Here is a 21,419-nt window from a genome sequence, read left to right on the forward strand (position 1 = left end):
CAGGCAGGTGCTTACGTGCGCGCGCGCGCGCGCGTGTTTGAGCGAGAGCCCGAGACAAAGGGGGAGACACCCCCCCCCCCCCCCCCCCACGGGGCTGGACGTTTTCCACTACTGTAGCTTTCGGTAATGCTAAAGTCGGTAGCTCTGCTTAAAGACACTAAAAAAAAAGTTGATTTGACGTCAAATTTATGCTTAGAGATAACCTGCAATATGCTCTCCAAAAAAAAAAAGTTGAAAATCAATATGTATATATGTCAAGACAAAGTTAGGCAACAACGCTAACATGTTTCTTTTTCTTTTTAAATAAAATATCAAAAATATTTCTAGTAAAACTAACAGTAAAAATGAAGAAAATGTGTTGGAAGGGCTAAAAAAAAAAGAAAAAAAAAAAAAAAGCCAAGGACAAGACAGCAAAGCCCTCAGTCAAAACACCTGTAATTGATACAGCATGAATCTTTAATGCAGGATTTGTCTCAGTATTGTGAAATAATACCCTGCTTTGTCCCCAAAAGTCCAGACAGAGCCCTCCTAATGGCCAAGAGGGCATTACTGTATTGTAAGACTACACCTGCCTGCCAGTACAGCGATGCAAACACGGTCTCACCCAGTTGTCCTGTCTCGATGAAGTATAGCAGTCAACTTCAAGCTTTTACCATAACAAACTAAAACAGACAAGAGTCTACTGAAGATTAACATCAACTGTTCTTCTTAGCCTTATTATTATGCAAGCAATACTCATGGTGTTAAAATGGCACATGGAGGTAGAGATATGCATCTAAAGAACATCATTCATCACCTTACTGCATATTGTCTTGTGTTTTACTGTTCTGTACTTGTGTAAATGTAATGATGGGTTAGTTTCACCTAAATCTGATGTGAAACAGAGATGCTTGTCTTTGCCCAGTAGGGTGGGTAGTGTTGTTGTTGCCAGAGGCGTTTTCACAGACACTTAATGATACTGTCCAGACATAAAAAGCAGCAAAAATAAATCTGCTGCAATTAGGAAAACAACAAAGACCTGCTCTTCTGTCTTTCATCATTAGCTAATTAGGCGCACCACTTAATTGCCTTCCTCCCTTTTCTGCTGTGGAACTAAAAAGAAGTACATTTAATTGACAAAAACTCCTTTTGCCTTATGAAGTTTAGATTTGATGCCGGATGCTGAGTGGTTAAAGTTTATAATAGGTTCATATCAACTCAATATGTTCATCGTTTTACATGTAACCCTTGATATATGTTATATTAAGGAATACAGTTTGCCTAAATATATCTGTTGTCAGCCATCACTTGATGCAGAAAAAAGAGCAAGAAAGGGAACCAGTCCAGTGTCATTTTCAACAACAAAAAAAAAATCGAACTTTCTAAGTAATGACATTTTTCATTTTGCTGGGCCAAAAAGACTCAGTTTTAGGCCTTATTTTTGAAGCAAGCTGATCAAACTAATTTAAAACTAAACACTGAACTCTGTTCAATGTTGTTTCAAATAAATATACTACTACTGAATAAAACAGGGCATGAACAGAAATGCATAGTTCCTGTTTTTAACCAACGGTGTGTATCATTCTGCTTCTTCGTGTCCTTTCTGAATCTGTAAGCTAATTAGAGTGTTTTGGATATTTCTATAGCGTGTTCGTGGCCTTCCGGATTAGCAATATTGTTTTATCATCACCGTTAAACTTTGTTAAATATCAAAATGACTTGGAACAGAAAGAAAAGGCAAAACTGATTTCATTAATGTGTTTTATTTAGAATAAACAAGGCAGCAATACAGCACCAGTCAGATAGCAACATTCAGACATCACTTTAGTTCTGCACAGAGAATGGTTTTGTTTCACACCTTCAGTTTATCATGCGACCAGCTTATTCTTCTGTTATTATAGGCAGTAAATATCCGGAGCACCATTTGAGTTGATAACAGAGACAACTTAAGCTGAACAGTTGTTTAAAGCAAGTTTGAAAATAACACAGAAGAACTTTTGACCTGTTTTAAATATCTGCAGTGTACAAAATCCCTTTCTGTCATCATGGCTGTATGCACCAGGGATTGTCGCAGATAATACAAAAGACAGACTGGAATATTTTGTTTGTTAGATCCTAATTTTATCTCCGGATGACTCCCATACAAGCAAACACAAAAAAAATAAATCATGAAATGTTTGACTAATCATAGCGAACTGGTTGTTATTTGTTGTATAACTTGCTTCTTTAAAAGCATCAATTGCAGATTTGTATAATTTAATTTGAATGGGATAATCCACTTTAAATCAGTCTTTTCAAAGACAAACATTTGGTGTTTGTCAATTTATTTAATGGTGTGTTTTGAAAGCTTTATTCTTTCACAGGTGGTGTATCTCAAATAAGTATCTTCAATAAAGAGTTTTATCTTATTTTCTGTTTTTCCAATGACGTCACAGTCATTATCTGTAACAAATCTACAGATGTTCTAAATATTTAAAAACTGTCACAATCCACACACTCATATGGTATTAAACCTTTTAATTAGAGTAATTAGTTCAGATATTAAATCCCATTTGGATTTGATTCGATGATGTGACCTCCACAGCTTTTTCCACTTTGAATATAAACCTTTCCAGATTTCCGAGGAGTCTAAGAATGAGTAATAGGGCCACATGGTTTTTATTTTCTCTGCTTACCTCCCTGGAGGTTAGAGAGCATGTCTTAGTGTGAGAATAAGAATGAGTTATAGAGATGGAAAGTGCATCAGCACCTTATTTTCTTTGAGATTTTTGATAAATAGCTTTAATGCACATCCTTCTTTCTCTTCCTCCACTTCACCTTCCGCACCCTCGTCTGTCCTTTCACAGACATCAGACACACGGAGAGAGAAAAAAAAAAGCACTTCATTCTTTGGCAGTGCACCGTAAGTGCATTATATTTGTCTCCCAGAGGACATGTGACTGAGGAGAGGCTGCAAGACGGGACTTTGCAAAGAGGAGGTAGCAGCTGTAGGTGTAGTTAAGAGGGTCAGATGTGGTCCTGGTTCAGGTGTGAGCATGTTGAACAGGACAGGGCTGATGTCTGAGGTTGTGTTATGGTCGTAGCTGAGGCTGAGGTCAGGTTGATCTGAGAGCAGATAGAAGAAGAATACATTAGGCTTTGTCTGGAGGAAGAAACAGATAAAGAGGATTTTTAATGGGAGTTCAAAATGGCTGAATCTTACTTCATCCCAGGTGCTTGTGGTGATGTTTTTCGTAGCCTACTGCATTGTTTGAACTGGTACCTGTCGGGGAAAAAAGCATTATGAAGCCAGGCAGATTAACTTGATTTCATATTCAGTATTGGATTTTTTTTTTTTTTTTTTTTTTTTTTTTTTTTAAGTGTTCACTTACACTACTTACCTAAGTAGTCCTTGTAGTCCTTAAAGTATTTGTGCCTCAAGCCACGTCCATCTGTAAATAAAATGATCAAATTATAGAAAGAAAACAAAAAGATTATATTTTATCTTCTAAATATACACACTTCACTTTGTTTGTTTAAAATATAATTCGATAGACAAACTAAGGGATTAACGTTCTCTTCATTAAATCATTAGTATAATATTTCTGCCAACAGCTTCTACCACACATCAGCAGCTCATCTTGTAGTGGTCTGCTGATTTGCCAGGTCATTCAGGTTTGTATACTTTTAGATCTATTTAAAAGGAGAAACCTGGCTCCTAACAAGCATTGAATCTGCCAAGAGATACCAAGCCAGAATCGAGACAGCTGCTGGCATGGCCCAGCGCCCGACCCCTGCCCCGTGGTGCTTTATTAGACTTGTTAGAGTAGTTCTGTTTGATCAGACACACAGGAGGTTAGATGTAAATATTAAATTAAGAAAATGTGTGTTTAAGAACTGGATTTAATGCCTTAACACAATCACATGGATTATCATTCAGCCACATTAGAAACCTTTGAGCCGTACCAGAGTTGCCACGCTGCTTGATGCACTGTCCCCGGTTGGGAATGCCAGCAGCGGGGTTTCCTGGGTTGATGATGTGGCACTCGTAGCCTGTAGGACAGTGAAGAGGCTCGTCTCCATCCTCAGTTGTACTGCAGGCTTCAGCTTATGGGCAAACAAACATAATGTGCATGAGAGGAAATCACAAAAAACAGGGATCACCTCTGTCGTCTTCCTGGACTTATTTATTCGCTGGGACATTGACATTTACACTCCCTCCCTGAATAACAGGCACACAGAGAGACTGTAAAGAGAAACATCATTGAAGAGTGCCTATTGGCCTTGGTGGAGGTCTATGCTTTCTAAATGCCATTTTTTTCCCTTCTTCTTAGGGACTGGAACCAGGCAGGACGTCTTCCACAGCACCGGGACTTCCTCCTGCTTCAGGCTCAGGTTGAAGAGGTGTTGTAGGACCTCAGCCAGCTGGACTGGTCTTCAGGACCCCAGGGCAAGGTACTGCAGCCTTGCACTGGTGGAGTCTTTTCAGCTGCCTCCTAACCTGGCCAGTCCTCACAGAGAGGTGGGGGAGGGGGGTCATGGCGTCTATGGTGGAAGAGCCCTTTGGAGTTGAGGACTCTGTGTCCATGCAGCTCACCAGGGGAGACAGAGGGGCGAGAGGGGGGGGGGGGGGGGGGGGGGGGGAGGCAGCAGACCTGTTTGGGAGGTGTGGTGTGTGGAGGAGACAGATGAGGGCTGTGAACTAAACCTGTTGAAGAAACAGTTTAGCTCATTGTTCCTCTCAGGGAGGCCCCTGGTTGTCTCTCTCTCTCTCTCCCTTTGAAGCCAGCTCCCTCACATTGTTCTGCTGGAGTTTGGCCTCCAGCTTCCTCCTGTAGGAGTCCTTGCACTCCCTGACTCTATTGAGAATAAAGAAATTAGTTTCTTAATTAGCTACTTTTATTTATTTATGTATTTTTTTTTTTTTGTGTAGCTGTTGAATATTTGCATAAAATGTAAGCATTTGTTCTTTTAAGACTAAAGCACAGAAAGGAAACTAAAATGTGAGCTTTGCTGATGATATTTAAACATCACTGAAGGCTTTTCATTGTGCTGAAAACACAGAAACAGCTGGGTAAAACTGTGGTGAAATCAAATCAAAATGTGCATTGAAGGATTTGTAAAGACACATTTTGTGAAGACTAGATGCAGTGTGATTACTGAGAATTTTAATTATGCATATTTGGTAGTTCCTGTTGACCTTATTGATTGGTCAGGTCAGGCGGGGCCAGGGATGGGCTTGTTGGTGCTGTAGTTCCCCGTAGGATAGCCATAGAAACCCAAATAATTTAATGTGTGTAATTTATATTTCTTTTATGTTTGAGTATTAACATTTTAATTAGATTTTTTTTTTTTTTAATTTGAAAAATCCATATACAATTACATTAATAAAACAAAACTTTTTAGACTAGAAAAAGCTAATAGGTAACATCTGTTTCGACCTGACATCCACTTCCTGTTAACCTGAGTGCAACTTCTGGTAACTTCATTAAAGCTGGTGGATAAATTGTATCGTTTTTAACGTCGGTGTATGACGGAAAGAAAATAAGATTGTTTCATCTTATTTGCATGTGGCTCCGGCAAGTTTCTTTGTATTCATCTTATTCGCAAGTGGCTCCGGAAAGTTTCTCATCTTATTTGCAAGTGGCTCCGGCAAGTTTCTTTGTATTCATCTTATTTGCAAGTGGCTCCGGAAAGTTTCTTTTGTTTTACTTTCCGCATCTAATTTACGACTCCTTATCTTGTGACCTACAACCAACTCAGTATTACCATACGAAAGCAGATACAAAGGAAAGGAGGGGGGTGACTGTCAATTGTTTGCCACACTGTATAAAAGCTGCCCTACTGAGGAGTGACGTTGAGCAATGCAGGACATCCTTCTTTGAGTGTGCATGTATCTTGCTCCTTCTTGCCAGAATAAATGTCCGATATGTTTGATTTTGAATCTGGCCTCTGAGGAACAGCTGGACGACGAAGATGAAGAAGGAGAGCTTGCTTGCGACTCCTGCCGAGGATGCAATCATCATAAAAAAGGACCAAGGACGCACAGGTCTTCAAAAAGTACCCCTCCCGGTCTTTTGGGAGCCAGGACAGAAGCTGATCGGATCAATGTGCATGGCTGAAATACAGCATGTCCAAACACGCGGAGTTTTGAAAAACTACTGGAGGGTCTGTGTGGACTCTGAAACCAGTAACTTGGGCACTGTTGCCTGCTACAGAGATACCTCGGGCTCCGGGTAGCGACAAAAATAATGGATGCCTTCGCTCTCAGCCACGATAACATCGTTCTGTTTTGAAGATTTCTAATGGTAAGTGCATGATTTTTTTTTTTTCTTTTCAATCCTACATGTTGCCTATTATAAATTCAATGCTGGTTGTTGCGCAAATGCTGACTCTTTATGTTTTCTCTATGTGACGCTCAGACATGTAACATTAGACCAATGGCAGTATTTATGATTCATAAGTGTTTATAATTGGCAGAGAGAGTTTGTGATGGCTGAAGAGAGGCTGAAATGAACTGGGGTCTTGTTTCTTGCTGCTTGTGTGCAGGTCTTGTCTGTGTCAAATGTTAACTTCAGAGGTGTGTTTATGTCGACAGGCGTGTGTAGTTTACGTCTATACTTCTATGAGCTGAAATCCTTGAGTGACCTCCTTGCTGTTCTTTGTCAATGTGGTTTTAAGCATAACTTTAGATTTCAGGAAGTTATGAGTTTTTTTTTTAAATGTGGGAAAATTTATGAAACCATTTGATCTGCATCAAACCTTGATCTACACTAGTGTCATCACTGAGTGTTAAAGGTTTCTGATTGTTGCTGCGGAGTAATGCACCTCCTTTATTTCAGCATAGGTCTTTATAAAATAAATGAAATCCAGCCTGTTGAGCCAAAATGGCTCATAACATGAGCTGATAGAAGCATCAGATTCATATCTCCACATTTAAAGTTACAGTGCAAATGTATTATTCAGCAGAAAGTGTTATCTCGCGATGTGCATGCGTTTCTCATTTCGCAGGCAGAACTCCGGCACATTAACGTGAAACTCTTAACAGTTTTACAATCTGAAAAAGGTGTTTGTACTCACCTTGCAGAACCTCCTCAGGACCGTCTAGCAGCCAACCGTTACCCCCCAACCACCGAGGCTTGGGCTGCACCAGCCAGTCCAGCACTGGTCAGAACACACACACACACACACACACACACACACACACACACACACACACACACACACACACACACACACACACACACTTAGCTGGTGCAATACCAATAGGTATAGGGCAATTGAATTAAAAAATAAAATATGATAATAATGGAGATAAACTAATGTAGTTTTCTGTCAAGTAAATCCTGAGAATGCAATGACACAAGTCAAAAAACCTGTCCTCTCCTCTAAAGTGATTTTAAAAAAAAAGAAAAGAAAAAAAAAGAAGGCATTTGAACTCTGCCAATCCCCGGACTCAAACACCGTCTGCTGGTCCTGCTGACCTGGTGGTGGCTGAACAGACTCAAGGCAGGCGTAGATGCAGCCGTTGTAGCAGCAGCGTTTATGGCGCTCACACTCGGAGTCTGAGCGGCAGCCCGGCACCTCGCAGGCTCGCTCTGGCAGCATCTGGGGCGGCGGTGGACACCGGTCATTCTTTTGGTGCTGCGTGGACTGGGGGTGGTTTGGGTACTCATAGTCCTGAGAGACAGAGAAGAGACAAACTTCTAAACTCTTGACTGAGGATGTGGTTTGTTTGTGATGCCCTCCCTTCTGCTCCTGAAGTTTCACACACTTTGACTCTAAATTGTGTCAGCAGGAGTTCACGAGCTGCTACAGGCTCCAGCCATGGTGGAAAGGAAAAAAACCCGACAAGAACATGTACAGCATGCAAAAAGACCTGTAAGCGTTCCCACTGGGTCCTGTGTTTTCTAGTTCAACCTACCTCTAACCCACAATAGGCCATGTCATGTTCAGCAAATACAGAGCGGTCTTTTTCAAAGCCCCATTACGTGCTGTATAGAGCTGGGCACGTAGGAACGGCTTCAGGATGTCTTCACAACATTTTAGGCTAATCCATCTATAATGTGTATTTCATTGGATAAATATGGTGCCCTGCAAACGCGTTGCTGTTTCACTGAATTAAGAAGTACTGCTGTGAAGTCCGGAAGCACTATAAATACTGTAATATCCTGCGAGTACCGTCGGCAAAAATGTGTTTGAGAAACTGGTGAAAATGTTTGCTTAGTTTGCTTTTGTGTTGTCTATTTCCAAAGTTGCAGTGTATTGAACTCTCAGGACAACTTAAGTTTAATTTAAGGTCTATACACTGGAATAGCAAGGCATAAATGGACTTTACTTTTTGATTAGATGATGCCATACTGTCCTATATATGTATATATGCCATATATGTAGAATGGACTGAGACAGCAACACAAATCTTACATAGGAAAGCACTTTTCAACCACCAGAGGGCAGCAGTGGACCTGGGTGAGTACCCCTTTCAGCACACCAGCGCTGCAGCACGGACACTGAAGTGTTGATTTTAGTATGCATGCCTGATTGCTAACGTCTTGACCTGGATTGGGAAGGCGATTCACAGCGGGAACAAACACTTTCCTGGTTAGTCTGAGAGGGAGAAAGTAGGCCACAGGACCCCGAGCCAAACGAAGACGTAGTTCGCTCACTTCAGCAGCTTTGGCAACACAGAGTGCAGGCCTGCCTGCATGCACAAACACGCAGCAATGCACAGTGTCTACTGTTGCAGAGAAAATTTCCTCTTGCATGCTTTGCAGAGGCTAATTTAAACAAAGCTGTGGTCTCTGTGGTTTAATCATTTTGTAATCAAGCTTGTAGCTCTCTATTGATTACTACCTCTGTGAAAAATGTGTTGAGGGACTTGTTTTACACTGCTGGTATCAAATATCACATGGCCATCATTGTTCTGGAGTAATGTACACATGGGATTTATTACAACCAAATCCCAAGAATCATAGCTGTCCTTGACTAAACATTAACTCTCATATTTTCTGCATTTATGGAACAAGCGGCACCGTGTGATCAAATTTCTAGTTTAATCCACTGCTTTCTTTTTACCGTCACGAAATGAACAACATGGTGCTGTTTACTGCTGAGGATAATAACAACAAGAAGGTTACATGGATATCGTAATTTCAGATCTTTGCAAAGGTGCTGGCTGTTTTTCCTCCTCCACATTCTGCCAAATGTTTCTTGTCGTTTTTCAACAAGTTATAATAACCATAAGAACTTTGTTGTACAGTCATTATGGTTGTTGATCAGACTGCAGAGTTGTTTGTCATGCTGTGACAATGTTGTTGTTTTTTTATGCCTTTTTAATTGTGTGGGTGAATTGCTCTGACTCCCCTGGGATATCAGGGCGTCCTTTAAAGACAGAGAGAAATGTGTGTGTGTTTTTTTTCTACTCTAGATTTGTAATTAGATAATCGCTTTGTGGGCTGCACACGGTCATTAAAGCGCTGCTGTTTATTTGGCAGGGCTTACTGACCGCTCCTCCAAACCGACCGGAAAAACAAAAGCAAATGTTTTGGCGCTGACGGTGGTATCACACACACTGTATGTGTGCTCACTTTAAACACACATTAATTTGTTCTGGCAGCTGCGAGTTTAGTGGGTGGATGGTTATTTGGGGAGGGGTTGGAGGGTAGGGTGGGAGATTTACACCATGACACCATGGAGGGAACAATATGTGGCTCAGTTGCACCTTGTAAAACTTGATGAGATCCTACGTATTACTGAAAGTAGTTGAAGTTGTGGGGTAAGAGTTTGAGATCAGTATGAGTGATTTTTTTATTTTTTTTAATTTTTTTTTTTTTTTATTATGATCGTTTGTAGTGCTTCGTATTTTACTGAAAATGGTCTGTAGTTCGGATCCTTGAAAGCTGAATTGTTTTGAAAGCTGAACTTTTGGTCAGATTCTTTGGCTTGTTTCTGTATTTCCTATTTATACCTGCTGTAGTCAGTTTGTGAAATTTACAAGGATTTTATTGTAGAGACAAACTCACAAAGCATTATTACTCAACTCTGCAGTTCCCCTCAGCTCTACTCAGCGTTTTAGAGTCTTTCATGTTTTGGTTTTAAGACTTTAACTGATAAACTCTTTCATATTTTTTTATTGTGAGTTATTAAAAAACTGAAAGGCATGTATCATATTAATAGCAGTCTCAAAACATTTTAAACAATACCTATAACTAATCAGTTGTCTTCTGTTTTTGCAGAACCTGCACATGCATTGTAATGGTAGAAGTTGTGAACCACCGTAGCTCCACGGTAGTCTCCTGGTACAATTAGGTTTGTGAATGAGCACGCCAGTCGGCTCTGATTGGATAATTACATGACGACTCCTGCCATCTCCCCATGTCTCACATCCGATCTGTTTTCAGTGTCTCCTGCAAACCTCTCGTATAAAAGTTCAAGTGTGCCTTTCCTGTTTATGTGACTTCACGTGTTTGCATACAGCGTGAGCTTGCTTGTACACGTGAATAACGTACACTCATCCGGTCTGCTTGATATTTCTGATGCTGCTTCAGACTTTTTTTTTTTTTTATTGTACTCTTGCCTCCATGTCTGTCATTCACCTTCTACTGTAAGTGCTTTAATATCAGGGCTCATCTCGTGTCTTTCCCGCTGCTTTCATGCCGTTGTATGCCAGAAGGGCCGCCGCGCTCTACATCCTGAGCTCTATCACACAATCCTGCTCACATCTCTCTGATGTGCCCCGATGTTTGTTTACACTTCTGTCTGCCGTGCTACTCGCCCGTAGAGACACTGCCAGCGGGCTTGTGTGTGATGTTCTTGTCTATCTGCGGGTATATTTTCCTCTCTCTGTCTATCTGTCTCCATCTGTAACACTTTATCTCTCTTCCTTCTTAATGTTTTCTGTCCCTTTCTTCTTCTGTTGTTGGTGTTAAATGACGGAGACTGTAACCTTTGATCTCGACTGCTCATTTTCCGTTTCTCCAGGGTTTCCCTATCGCTCTTTTTAATGCTCTTGCTCTGCGTTTTTTTTGGGGGGGGGAGTTTGTTGGGGAGAGGCCACTGGAGACCCTGTCTGGCTCCTGAGATCAGACCGTTTATGGTTCTGTGCCGAGATCTCAGACAGATTCCACGATTTTCCCTCTTTGTGCAAGGATGTATGCACACAGTCAGACCCAGAAACACACCCAGTCTCTCACACACATGCAACACTGCAGGGTGTGCACGCGTATGCATAAACAAGGAAAAAAAAAAACTGCGTTCTTTCATGTAAGTGTCAACTCCAACCTGCCAGATCTCCCTCGTGTCTACTGCACGAAAGAACCCGCAGCACACATCTGGTTGGCTTTTCGGTTGTCAAGATTAATTTCCTGTCTCTACACCAGCAGTCAGTTTGACGGAAAGATCGACAGACGCTCATATAGGTAGAGACTCAGCAGGCTACGTTGTGAGGCACGCAGGCAGGCTGTAAATCAGTCAGATATGACAGTTTTAATGGATGACGGGAGGACATGCTCACAGACGAACAGGTAGGTGCACAGCTGTGGAGAAGCAGTCGTTGGAATGTGGAAGCATCAGCAGAATCCTTTGATGTGATGTGTAACCTTGAAATGCAGACGAACAGACTGAACCCATATGAGGTGTGGTTTACGCAACAGAACAGAGGTGCACCAACTGTGAGTGCAGCTAATTAGTGTTGGGAAAACAGTTTGAAACATCATCTGTTATACAGTCATGTATTGCAGGGTGGCCATGAGAGGAAAACGGTGACGCAGCAGTAGTGGAAATGAGTTTTCTGGTTTGTGCATTGAGCCTGTGGTGCCAGCGGTGATCTGCCCCATGGTTAAGTCCAGCACTGTGCTGCTGACCGACAGGCTCACATCATCTGACTGGGATTAATCCTGTTTAGAGCCGCAGACACCAGTTCATAAAACTACGGGCTAACTTGGTGGCTGACAACTCCCATCCATACAGATAGCAACACTCACAAAATGGTAGACAACATGTAATTTCCATTGAGAATTAGGTGTAAAAGATGAAGAGCAGTTGTGGACACTTGATGTGTTTTAAGGCTGAGCCACACAGAAAGTCATACAGTGAAATATTTGGTTCTCCAAGTTTGGTTACTTTGTGACTACTCGTGGCGACTTGTGAATGGTTGTAGCTGTCGAGCTAACCACTAACTCACTCGCCAACTAGTGCAAGTCAGTCCCAATAACCCACAGATGTTCTGTTGGGTCTCTTTCTACAGTTTGTTTACTTCCCACCTCACATTTTGTTCCCCCTTGCCCAACATTTTGTTCAGTAACTAGAGGGAAAATACAATTCTTCAGTTAATGAGCTGCTAATAGGACAATTTGTGGACCAATAGCGATATTGGAAAGTAAAAGAATTCTGATAATGATATAAATCAACTGAAATGTAGTTATCAAACAGTTGTGACAAAGATATGTATAGGACAGTTTAACCATAAACTTTATTGACCAAAATGACATCAGTGCACTGAAACAGTGAGCTTCACTGAGATTAATACATAACTATAAAGGAAAAAAATAAAACTAAAACTGTCTAAATTATCCCCAAGCATCTTTTTTTGCAGGATAATCTGTAAAAGAAACTTTTCATTTCGGCGCGTATCGGACTACATATACACAGATTTATCTCGGATAATATAGGCTAATAAATCTGGCTCTAATAAAAAGTAATGGTTCATAGCTAAGCTGTGATAACTTCCTTCATTTCGACTCTCCTTCTCAGGGGTCACTGGTGAGGTGGCTTTCTGCCACTCTGCACATTTGCAAGTTAAAGATCGCTGTAGTTGAATTCCATTACCCCCACATGTTAATTGCAGCAATTTCCTTGGAATGGATTAAAACTACCACTAACTTTCACAGTTTTAACTCCAGGTATGAGCAGGTCTTTGTAAGGCCAATGCTTGCTGTGCTGCATTTGTAAACCCAGGTTTTTATTAACTCTCATCCTTAAAGGCCAAAACTGGGCCATTTGCTGATGGACCTAAAATGCAGGCTGTGTAATTTTAGCTAGAAAGTCATCAAGGTTAACATTTAAAACTAGATGTGGCCACAACTTTCCTTGATAGAGATAAAGCCTGACAGTCATGCAGAGCTGTGTCATTTTAGTTCAATTCATTACATGCTGATTCTCAACCATTGCAATAAAAGATGCCTTTTTAACCCCTCTCAAATCAAAGCATGGTAGAACCTCTTTACTCTTTAGTCTTATTTGTTAGTATCAAGGGTCATTATATAAAGGAAACAAACGTTATCTTTACTCAATATAATTTCCTTAGTGTACTAAAAGTGTATAGATCTGTTCTTGTTTTACGTAACGGCCTCAGGCCGAGTCGAACAACCAGCCAGAGCAAGAACAGGAAGTACAAGTGTTTCTGAGCATCTGCAGGGCCTCTGTGTTAATACCAGGTGCTGTCAGAACAGTCCACATCACATCAATGAAACTGTAAAGATTTATGATGCCTGTGTCAGACACTGCTCACTGACATGCCCAGGCAGATGTCTGAGCCAGACGGTGTTATGGCTGTATGAGACTTAACAATCTGCCTGCCTGCCTGCCTGCCTGCCTGCCTGCCTGCCTGCCTGCCTGCCTGCCCGCCCGCCCGCCCACCCACCCACCCACCCGCCTGCGTGCCTGTGTGCCTGCCCGCCTGCCCGCCTGCCCGCCTGCCCGCCTGCCTGCCTGCCTGCCTGCCTGCCTGCCTGCCTGGTTGCCTGCCTGCCTGCCTGGTTGCATGCATGCATGCATGCCTGCCTGCCTGCCTGCCTGCCTGCCTGCGTGCCTGCATGCCTGCTTGCCTGCCCGCTTGCCTGCCCGCCCGCCCGCCTGCCTGCCCGCCTGCCTGCCCGCCTGCCTGCCTGCCTGCATGTGTGCCCGCCTGCCTGCGTGCGTGCGTGCGTGCCTGCCTGCCTGCCTGCACGCCTGCGCGCCTGCCTGCGTGCCTGCCTGCCTGCCTGCGCGCCCGCCTGCCTGCCTGCCTGCGTGCGTGCGTGCCCGCGTGCCTGCCTGCCTGCCTGCCTGCCTGCCTGCCCGCCCGGCTGCCTGCCTGCCTGCCTGCCTGCCTGCCTGCCTGCGTGCGTGCGTGCGTGCGTGCGTGCCTACCTGCCTGCCTGCGTGCGTACCTGCCTGCCTGCCTGCCTGCGTGCGTGCGTGCCTACCTGCCTGCCTGCGTGCGTACCTGCCTGCCTGCCTGCCTGCCTGCCCGCCCCCCACCCGCCTGCGTGCGTGCGTGCGTGCCTGCCTGCCTGCCTGCGCGCCCGCCTGCCTGCCTGCCTGCGTGCGTGCGTGCCCGCGTGCCTGCCCGCCTGCCTGCCTGCCTGCCTGCCCGCCCGGCTGCCTGCCTGCCTGCCTGCCTGCCTGCCTGCGTGCGTGCGTGCGTGCCTACCTGCCTGCCTGCGTGCGTACCTGCCTGCCTGCCTGCCTGCCTGCGTGCGTGCGTGCCTACCTGCCTGCCTGCGTGCGTACCTGCCTGCCTGCCTGCCTGCCTGCCTGCCTGCCTGCCTGCCTGCCTGCCTGCCTGCCCGCCTGCCTGCCTGCCTGCCCGCCTGCCCGCCTGCCCGCCTGCCTGGTTGCCTGCCTGCCTGCCTGGTTGCATGCATGCCTGCCTGCCTGCGTGCATGCCTGCATGCCTGCTTGCCTGCCCGCTTGCCTGCCCGCCCGCCCGCCCGCCTGCCTGCCTGCATGTGTGCCCGCCTGCCTGCGTGTGTGCGTGCCTGCCTGCCTGCGCGCCTGCCTGCGTGCCTGCCTGCCTGCCTGCCTGCCTGCCCGCCCGGCTGCCTGCCTGCCTGCGTGTGTGCGTGCGTGCGTGCGTGCGTGCGTGCGTGCGTGCGTGCGTGCGTGCGTGCGTGCCTACCTGCCTGCCTGCGTGCGTACCTGCCTGCCTGCCTGCCTGCCCGCCCACCCACCTGCCTGCGTGCGTGCCTGTGTGCCCGCCTGCCTGCCTGCCCGCCTGCCTGCCTGCCTGCCCGCCCGCCTGCCTGCCTGCCCGCATGCCCGCCTGCCTGCCCGCCTGCCTGCCTGCCTGCCCGCCTGCCCGCCTGCCCGCCTGCCTGGTTGCCTGCCTGCGTGCCTGCGTGCCTGCGTGCCTGCCTGCCTGCCTGCCTGCCTGCCTGCCTGCCTGCGTGCCTGCGTGCCTGCGTGCCTGCGTGCCTGCGTGCCTGCGTGCGTGCCTGCGTGCATGCGTGCATGCCTGCTTGCCTGCCCGCTTGCCTGCCCGCCCGCCCGCCTGCCTGCCTGCATGCGTGCCCGCCTGCCTGCGTGTGTGTGTGCGTGCGTGCCTGCCTGCCTGCGCGCCTGCGCGCCTGCCTGCGCGCCTGCCTGCGCGCCTGCCTGCCTGCCTGCGTGCGTGCGTGCGTGCCTGCCTGCCTGCCTGCCTGCCTGCCTGCCTGCCTGCGTGCGGTGCGTGCGTGCGGTGCGTTTGTACCCTGTGAATCTGGAATTTGTGAGTTTAGAGAAATGATTTGTAACAAGGGTGAAACTTTTATGCTTGAGATGTCTAGCTGTATGGGTGAAACTCGTGTACTTTTAGTTTTCACTTTCAATCTCTGAGATGGGCTTCTAAAACCTTTTTATAAGTGTGTGAAACGTGGGGCTCAGTGGTTCCTAAATGAGACTTTTTTTTTTTCCATAGCAGTTTGATGAAATCCAATTAGAAGAAAATGACATGACACATTATGGTACTAATCTTTAGTTTTCCTGCAGTTTAGAGGAGGAGAGTGTAACCCAAGATGTTTTCTGTAGTCTCAATTAACAGATGTCCACTAACGCCTCTAGTGCACGTTATTGCTAAACATTACAATTTACCAATGTTCCCTTAACGCTAGCTAGCACACAGAGAAGCATCCAGTTACTGCAGCGTAACTCAGACAGGTGTGCGGTATAACATTTGTTTGAAAAGAGTGAAACAAGGTGTTTTAATGTCAGATTTACACCAGTTGATACCAAGTGATTTTGTCTACGTGGGTGGGCCGTCTACGTAGAGGTTACATGTGGCAAATGTTGATGGGATTTACTCCTGCTTAAATGTGAATTTGAGACCTCATCAAAGTTCTTGAAAATGTAGTTGGTAGTTTGGAGATCAAGGTTTTCACTTGAAAGTTATATTATGTTGCTGTTGCTGAATATTGTTCAGTTAAAAGGTCTGTAACTGTTTGTATTGGGATTATAGTTGTCGGAAGAAAACCCTAAATTAAGACCTCTGTTATGACCATTTCTGTCACTCTTGGCCATTTTCTCTGTTCCCTTCACTGCCCACACCATCCCACCTGTTTTTCCATCTACCCATCAAACATGCTTCTTGATTGTAAGCTTCCCTCGAATGCCTATTTCTTACCTCCTCGCCTTTATTACATACCATTTTCCATCAGACCCAGGAGTCCCACAGACACCTTTCTCATAAAAGCTTTACATACATAAGTTAGAACAAAAAAGTTAAGGGCAAGCCAGAAAACAATAAGATACAGATGCAAAGAAAACATAACTTGAAATGCACTTCATATTTACTGCAAAATTTAGATTTCGTAATCAATATAAATACATTTTAGTTACACTGAGGAATGTGATCACGTCTTGTTTTGAATCAGCTTGTAATTAATAAGGCTAGATTAGTAACTGGGAAAAGCAGTTTTGTGGCCCCCAATACTTCAACTGTTGTAAAGAATATTTTACAGAAAATAAGTTTACTGATAATCTCATTTAAACGGTACATGCTTTTCTGAAGCACAGCAAAAAAGCACCTTTGGCAAGATTTCTGATTCATCGTGTAGAACCAGTGACTGTAAATCACTGTTTTTAAATGCATTTTGACCCAAATAATATGTATTCTGCAGACAGTTTTCCCAAAGCGGGCTAAAAATAAGTGATTCATATCGGGTCAAGAAAAAAACGAGAGTAAGTAAACACTGACTTTCAGTTTATGTTGTGAATATTGTGCCTTTCCATCTTTCACATTACATTTTGACCTTGAGAAAATTTATATAAAATAATAATCAAAACGTCCTTCTCATATCTTCTGATTTTTGAAAGATCCACAGAGTAATTTTGTGAAAGTCACATTCTCTTTAGATTGTTGGTAAATTTACCTACTTACATCTACAAGTTTTGACTGATTCGAATCAGGTGTGTATTCACATACTGCAGATTTTCAATTGTTATGACACAAATTTTTTAAGTATTTCAGCCATTCAGATGTATTTCATAAAAAAAACAACCAAAGAACAGTGCAGTAATACATAATGCCTTCATTCACTGTTAAAAAAAACTTTAAATAAACAACAAAAGTGGAAATAGGGCCAAACCCACATGAAATGAAAAGGCAGACCAAGCTTGAAGTACAGACCTGCTTTTCAAACCAGTTTAAACTGCTGGTGCTCCTCAACTTTCAAGAATCTACGCTGAAATGTATGAAATATGAAACAAAAACAGACTTTTCTTGAACCAAATAAAAATACAGATTTACCTAATCCCAACACTGTTACAGATACAAGAATGAGAGCTACCTACTGATGTGACAATGTTAGTTTTGGTCGTTACTGTCATGAGGCTGGCAGCGTCACGTATGTCCTTCAAAATAAAAGTGCAGCATCAGAAATTCGGTAGACTTCAAAATACAATTTTACCTTTTTCCCCCCTCACCTCAAATTTCCCCTTAAATTTTCACGCACACATCTGTGACCCACTCAAAGTTACCCTGTGAGCCACGTCTGGGTCACCCACCAGTCGCGAACCACTGCTGTAGGTACATCTAGTTGATATTTGTTGTAGTAAAATATAACCAACAAGGGATCAAGAGTGCAAAACGGGTACTGAGCACGCTGGTGGTCTTGAGTTTGTTACAAATTTACGATTAACCAATTTTCCATGCAGTGCGGTGTCTATGTGAAATACTCTGTGACTGTAATTTGTCTTTCTGCACGGCCCTGGTGTTATGAATGAGGGTGAGGGTGTGTGAGGGGAGAGGAAAACAAAAGAAAGAAAGATTGAAAGATGTAGAGATGAAAAGGTTGAGGGGAGAGAGGCAAACTCCATCTGCACAGCCGTCTCTCGGCATGTTCCAATTACAGCAGCTTTGAAGCAGAGTCCAGCAAAACGATGCTTTTGGCCCATCCTGAGAGCAGGAGGAGACAAGAGAAGGAGATCTGAAAGGAGGGGAAAACGGAGGGTGGTATATTGAGAGAGGCACATAGGGTGAGGGGGGAGGGAGAGAAAGCAGGGCAGAGACAGAGTGGAACTGTTACATACGAGACAGAGGCGGAGAGCGAGGGCCAGTTAGGGCATAAACAAGTCAGAAAGTGAGAACATTGAAGCATGAAAGGTTGCAGAGAGGGAAAGAAAGAGAACGAGGGAGAAGGCAGCACGCTACAGTGAGCCCTTGTTAGAGATGATCAATCAGCTACACTGAGCTGAGTTAACAAGCAGGGGCCTGGTCTGCAAGGTCAGTTCCTGCCCTAATAATCCACTACAAACACACACACACACACACACACACACACACACACACACACACACACACACACACACACACACACACACACACACACACACACACACACACACACACACACACACACACACACACACACACACACACACACACACACACACACCAACAAATATTCAACATCCCGTGTGCCCCTCAATTACTCATATGGAAACTTGAAAATCAGCAACTTATTCCAACCTGTTGCACACTCCACTTTCTGCTCCTCATCAAACCTCAGACTTTCGCCTGTCCGTGTAGATTTTTTCATGCTTTAAAATCAAAGCCTGTGTGCTCCCTAACCGTTTCTTTTTGCAATGGAAGAAAATTCAGATCCTCTATACCCCGAGGATTACGATCAAAAAGTATCAAAAGCAACTCAGCAGACACTTTTGTTTCAGAGTATTATCATGTGTTAATATGTAAGAAACCTTTTTATATTGTAGCTCATTAAAAAATAATTTCTTTGGACTCTTTTATTTGATTTGTATTTGCCTCGTCTAGTGCATCATGTTTTTTTTTTAGAAGTTGATCACATTTTGTATGTCAAATCTTAATCAGCAAACCAAAACTAATAATATTAACTGTCACATAAATGTAGAGGAGTAAAAACCACAATGTTTCCTTATAATCAAGATAAGTAGAAGTGACAAAAGTAGCATTGAGCTCAAGTGAAGAGCAAGTTCCTCCAAATCCCACTTAATTATACATATCTCTATGGTGACTATTTGACGGATGGTTTAGCTGTAAAACAAGTTGCAGTTTGTTGGAAATCACTGCTCCTGGCCAGGAAACAGTCAGGAATGTAACTCCTATAACTCCAACTGAGACTTGTTTATACTTTTGGTTTTTATATGGGTAAAAAAAGAAAACACAATAGGTTATTTATTTAGCTTTAGAGGTGCAAGTAGGTGGATTTTGTGACCTTTTGACAGAGCCAAGCTAGCAGTGTTTCTTCTGAACTCCGCTATCCAACAGAGGACAGTATCTACAAATCAAATCATAACTCTCTGCAAGAGTATTTCCAAAAACTTTCCTTTAAGTACAGAACTTTTTGTAAATGTACTTAATAAATTACACTACTGCTCTTTTTTATTCATTTTCACTTCAGGTCTGCGGTCAACTCTCACCTCAGCCACAGAACTGCCCCGACAGTGTGAAGCACCTCTCAGTAACAGAGCCGGTATTGTACTGTGGTGCTCTGAGCTTTCACCTACTTCCACATTAGAGGATATTCTGCTCAGCCACAAAGAAAGAGACATCCACTCACTCAAATGACTTCTATGAGCACACATACAAAAGTCAGAGGTGAGGTTAGTGGTCCCACCTTATGGTTGAGTCCTCTTTTCCTGATTCTTCTGGCATCACTTCCTGTGGACAGGACCGACAGGGACAGCAGCAGCAGCAGCAGCACCAAAGACCTCGGCATTGTCCGTGTCCTGCGCCTCAACTCCAATCTCTCTCCTGCTCCTTTCTTTTCCTTGAAGTATTCCTTACTTATTCCAGAGTTTGTCCTCTAGGAATTTTGTAGGTCCTCTGTTGCGTTGCCTTTCCAGCTGAAGCAGCCACTCTCGGGTGCTCATGTGCAGCCAGAGATTACACAAGCCCTCTCCCTCCAACAGGACCTGCCTTTATATCCGCCTGAGGAAAAGTGCAGGGCAGAATGACAGAGTGGGGGAAAGGAAGAGGGAAAGTACAGAGGGGATGAATAGAGGCAGTGTGGGGAAGAAACGGAAAGAAGGAGAATAGTTAAGGGAGCGAAAAAAGGAGGGGAAGGGAGAAACGGCAGCTGTCTGTGCATCAGTTGTTGAGAGCTGAAGCTGTCTGCTGGCACAGACAGTGTGCAGCACATGTCTCTGGGAGAGAGAGGAGGGGAGATGAATGGAGGGAGGGGAGGATGTTGGAGAGGGCAGTGTGTGTGTGAGACCTCCCCCTTTCCCCCCCTTGTTGCATCCAGACGCACATCTGGGGATATATACGAAAATATGACAGGAGTTTTGTCAATGTGCAGTTGTGTGCAGAATTTTAGTATTCTGTGGCTTGTCTTTATGCGTTTCGCTCATGTGTGGTTTTGTAGGAGGGACAATAAATGCCTCTGGTAAACATGGTGTTTATTACTCGCTGTCTGGAGTTCAAACATGCATTTTTAACTATTAACTGTCCAACACGTGTGTTTACATTCCTGATTTTCCTTTGGGACAGAACCTGGGTAATATAAACATGTGTGTCCATGTGGGAAGAAATACACTCACGTGTTTGTGTAGCATGTTTGGAGAGGATGCTGTGTGATTCCAGTGCCACTGACCCATATAGAAAGAAGGCATGTGGTGCGTTTCAGGGAAAAGGGGGCCTCTCTTTCTCTTATTCCATCTTGCGCTTCACTGTTCTTCCTTTTTTCACATATCTTTCAAGTTTCTCCCTCACAAACTAGGACAACCCCCCCACCCCCCACACCTTAACACTAGACCTTTCCCCCCACTTGCCATCCCCTCCCCTCACTCCATTCTCAGTGTCTTGCTCTGAAAGGGAGAAAGAATGCTAAGCCTGCACAAATCTCAGTCATTATTAGTTTTACAGGAGCAGGGCTCATGTCACTGGGAGGCCCCGGCTTCACTTACACAAAAGGCAGAGTAAAGAGAAAGAGGGAAACGAAAAAAGGGGAGAGCAGAAAGGACGGGCACATAGAGATAGTGGGAGAGGGAAGTGGAAGAGACTGTATGAATGAATGGGTGAGAAGTGAACCTGAAGATTTGGTTGCGTTGTTATAATGGTGCAGATGTGCATTCAAGATCTTTTTCACGTGACCATTTGCTGAACCTCACCTAGCTTGGCTATTGCTGTTAATCCTATCTATAGTTTACAGTGATAGAGATTTACCTCTTCAAATTCCAACCCGATATCACAGCAAAGCTCGTAATACACCCACCAGTCCACTAGACGATACCATGTCAGTGTTTCG

At 44.2% G+C, this 21,419-nt stretch overlaps 1 protein-coding gene across 2 annotated transcripts; it reads right to left on the bottom strand.

Annotated features, from left to right (window-relative positions):
* Positions 1–1,723: 1,723 nt before the first annotated feature.
* wfdc1 (WAP four-disulfide core domain 1) lies at positions 1,724–20,282 on the bottom strand. 2 transcript variants are annotated; one of them, XM_069163510.1, is made up of 7 exons: positions 19,788–20,282; positions 7,443–7,638; positions 7,039–7,122; positions 3,925–4,065; positions 3,360–3,410; positions 3,182–3,241; positions 1,724–3,084 (listed from the first exon to the last, which is right to left on the bottom strand). In XM_069163510.1, the coding sequence occupies exons 1-6, from the start codon at positions 19,887–19,889 to the stop codon at positions 3,183–3,185; spliced, it is 633 nt and encodes a 210-aa protein (XP_069019611.1). In that variant the 5' UTR covers positions 19,890–20,282; the 3' UTR covers positions 1,724–3,084; position 3,182. The 2 variants fall into 2 exon arrangements, with proteins under 2 accessions (XP_069019611.1, XP_069019612.1); XM_069163511.1 differs by lacking the exon at positions 1,724–3,084 and having other exon boundaries at positions 3,212–3,241; positions 3,351–3,410.
* Positions 20,283–21,419: the final 1,137 nt, after the last annotated feature.

The sequence above is a fragment of the Embiotoca jacksoni genome, unplaced genomic scaffold (genome assembly GCF_022577435.1).
Source record: "Embiotoca jacksoni isolate LCO1_2020_lvr unplaced genomic scaffold, fEmbJac1.0.p SCAF_3, whole genome shotgun sequence".
Lineage (NCBI taxonomy): Eukaryota > Metazoa > Chordata > Actinopteri > Embiotocidae > Embiotoca > Embiotoca jacksoni.

Coding starts and splice junctions, on each gene's coding strand:
- wfdc1 (XM_069163510.1), bottom strand. CDS start 19,889: ATGCCGAGGTCTTTGGTGCTGCTGCTGCTGCTGCTGTCCCTGTCGGTC. Junction 3,411..3,924: donor CAAGCAGCGTGGCAACTCTG/GTACGGCTCAAA, acceptor TTTTATTTACAG/ATGGACGTGGCTTGAGGCAC. Junction 3,242..3,359: donor GGACTACAAGGACTACTTAG/GTAAGTAGTGTA, acceptor TTTCCCCGACAG/GTACCAGTTCAAACAATGCA.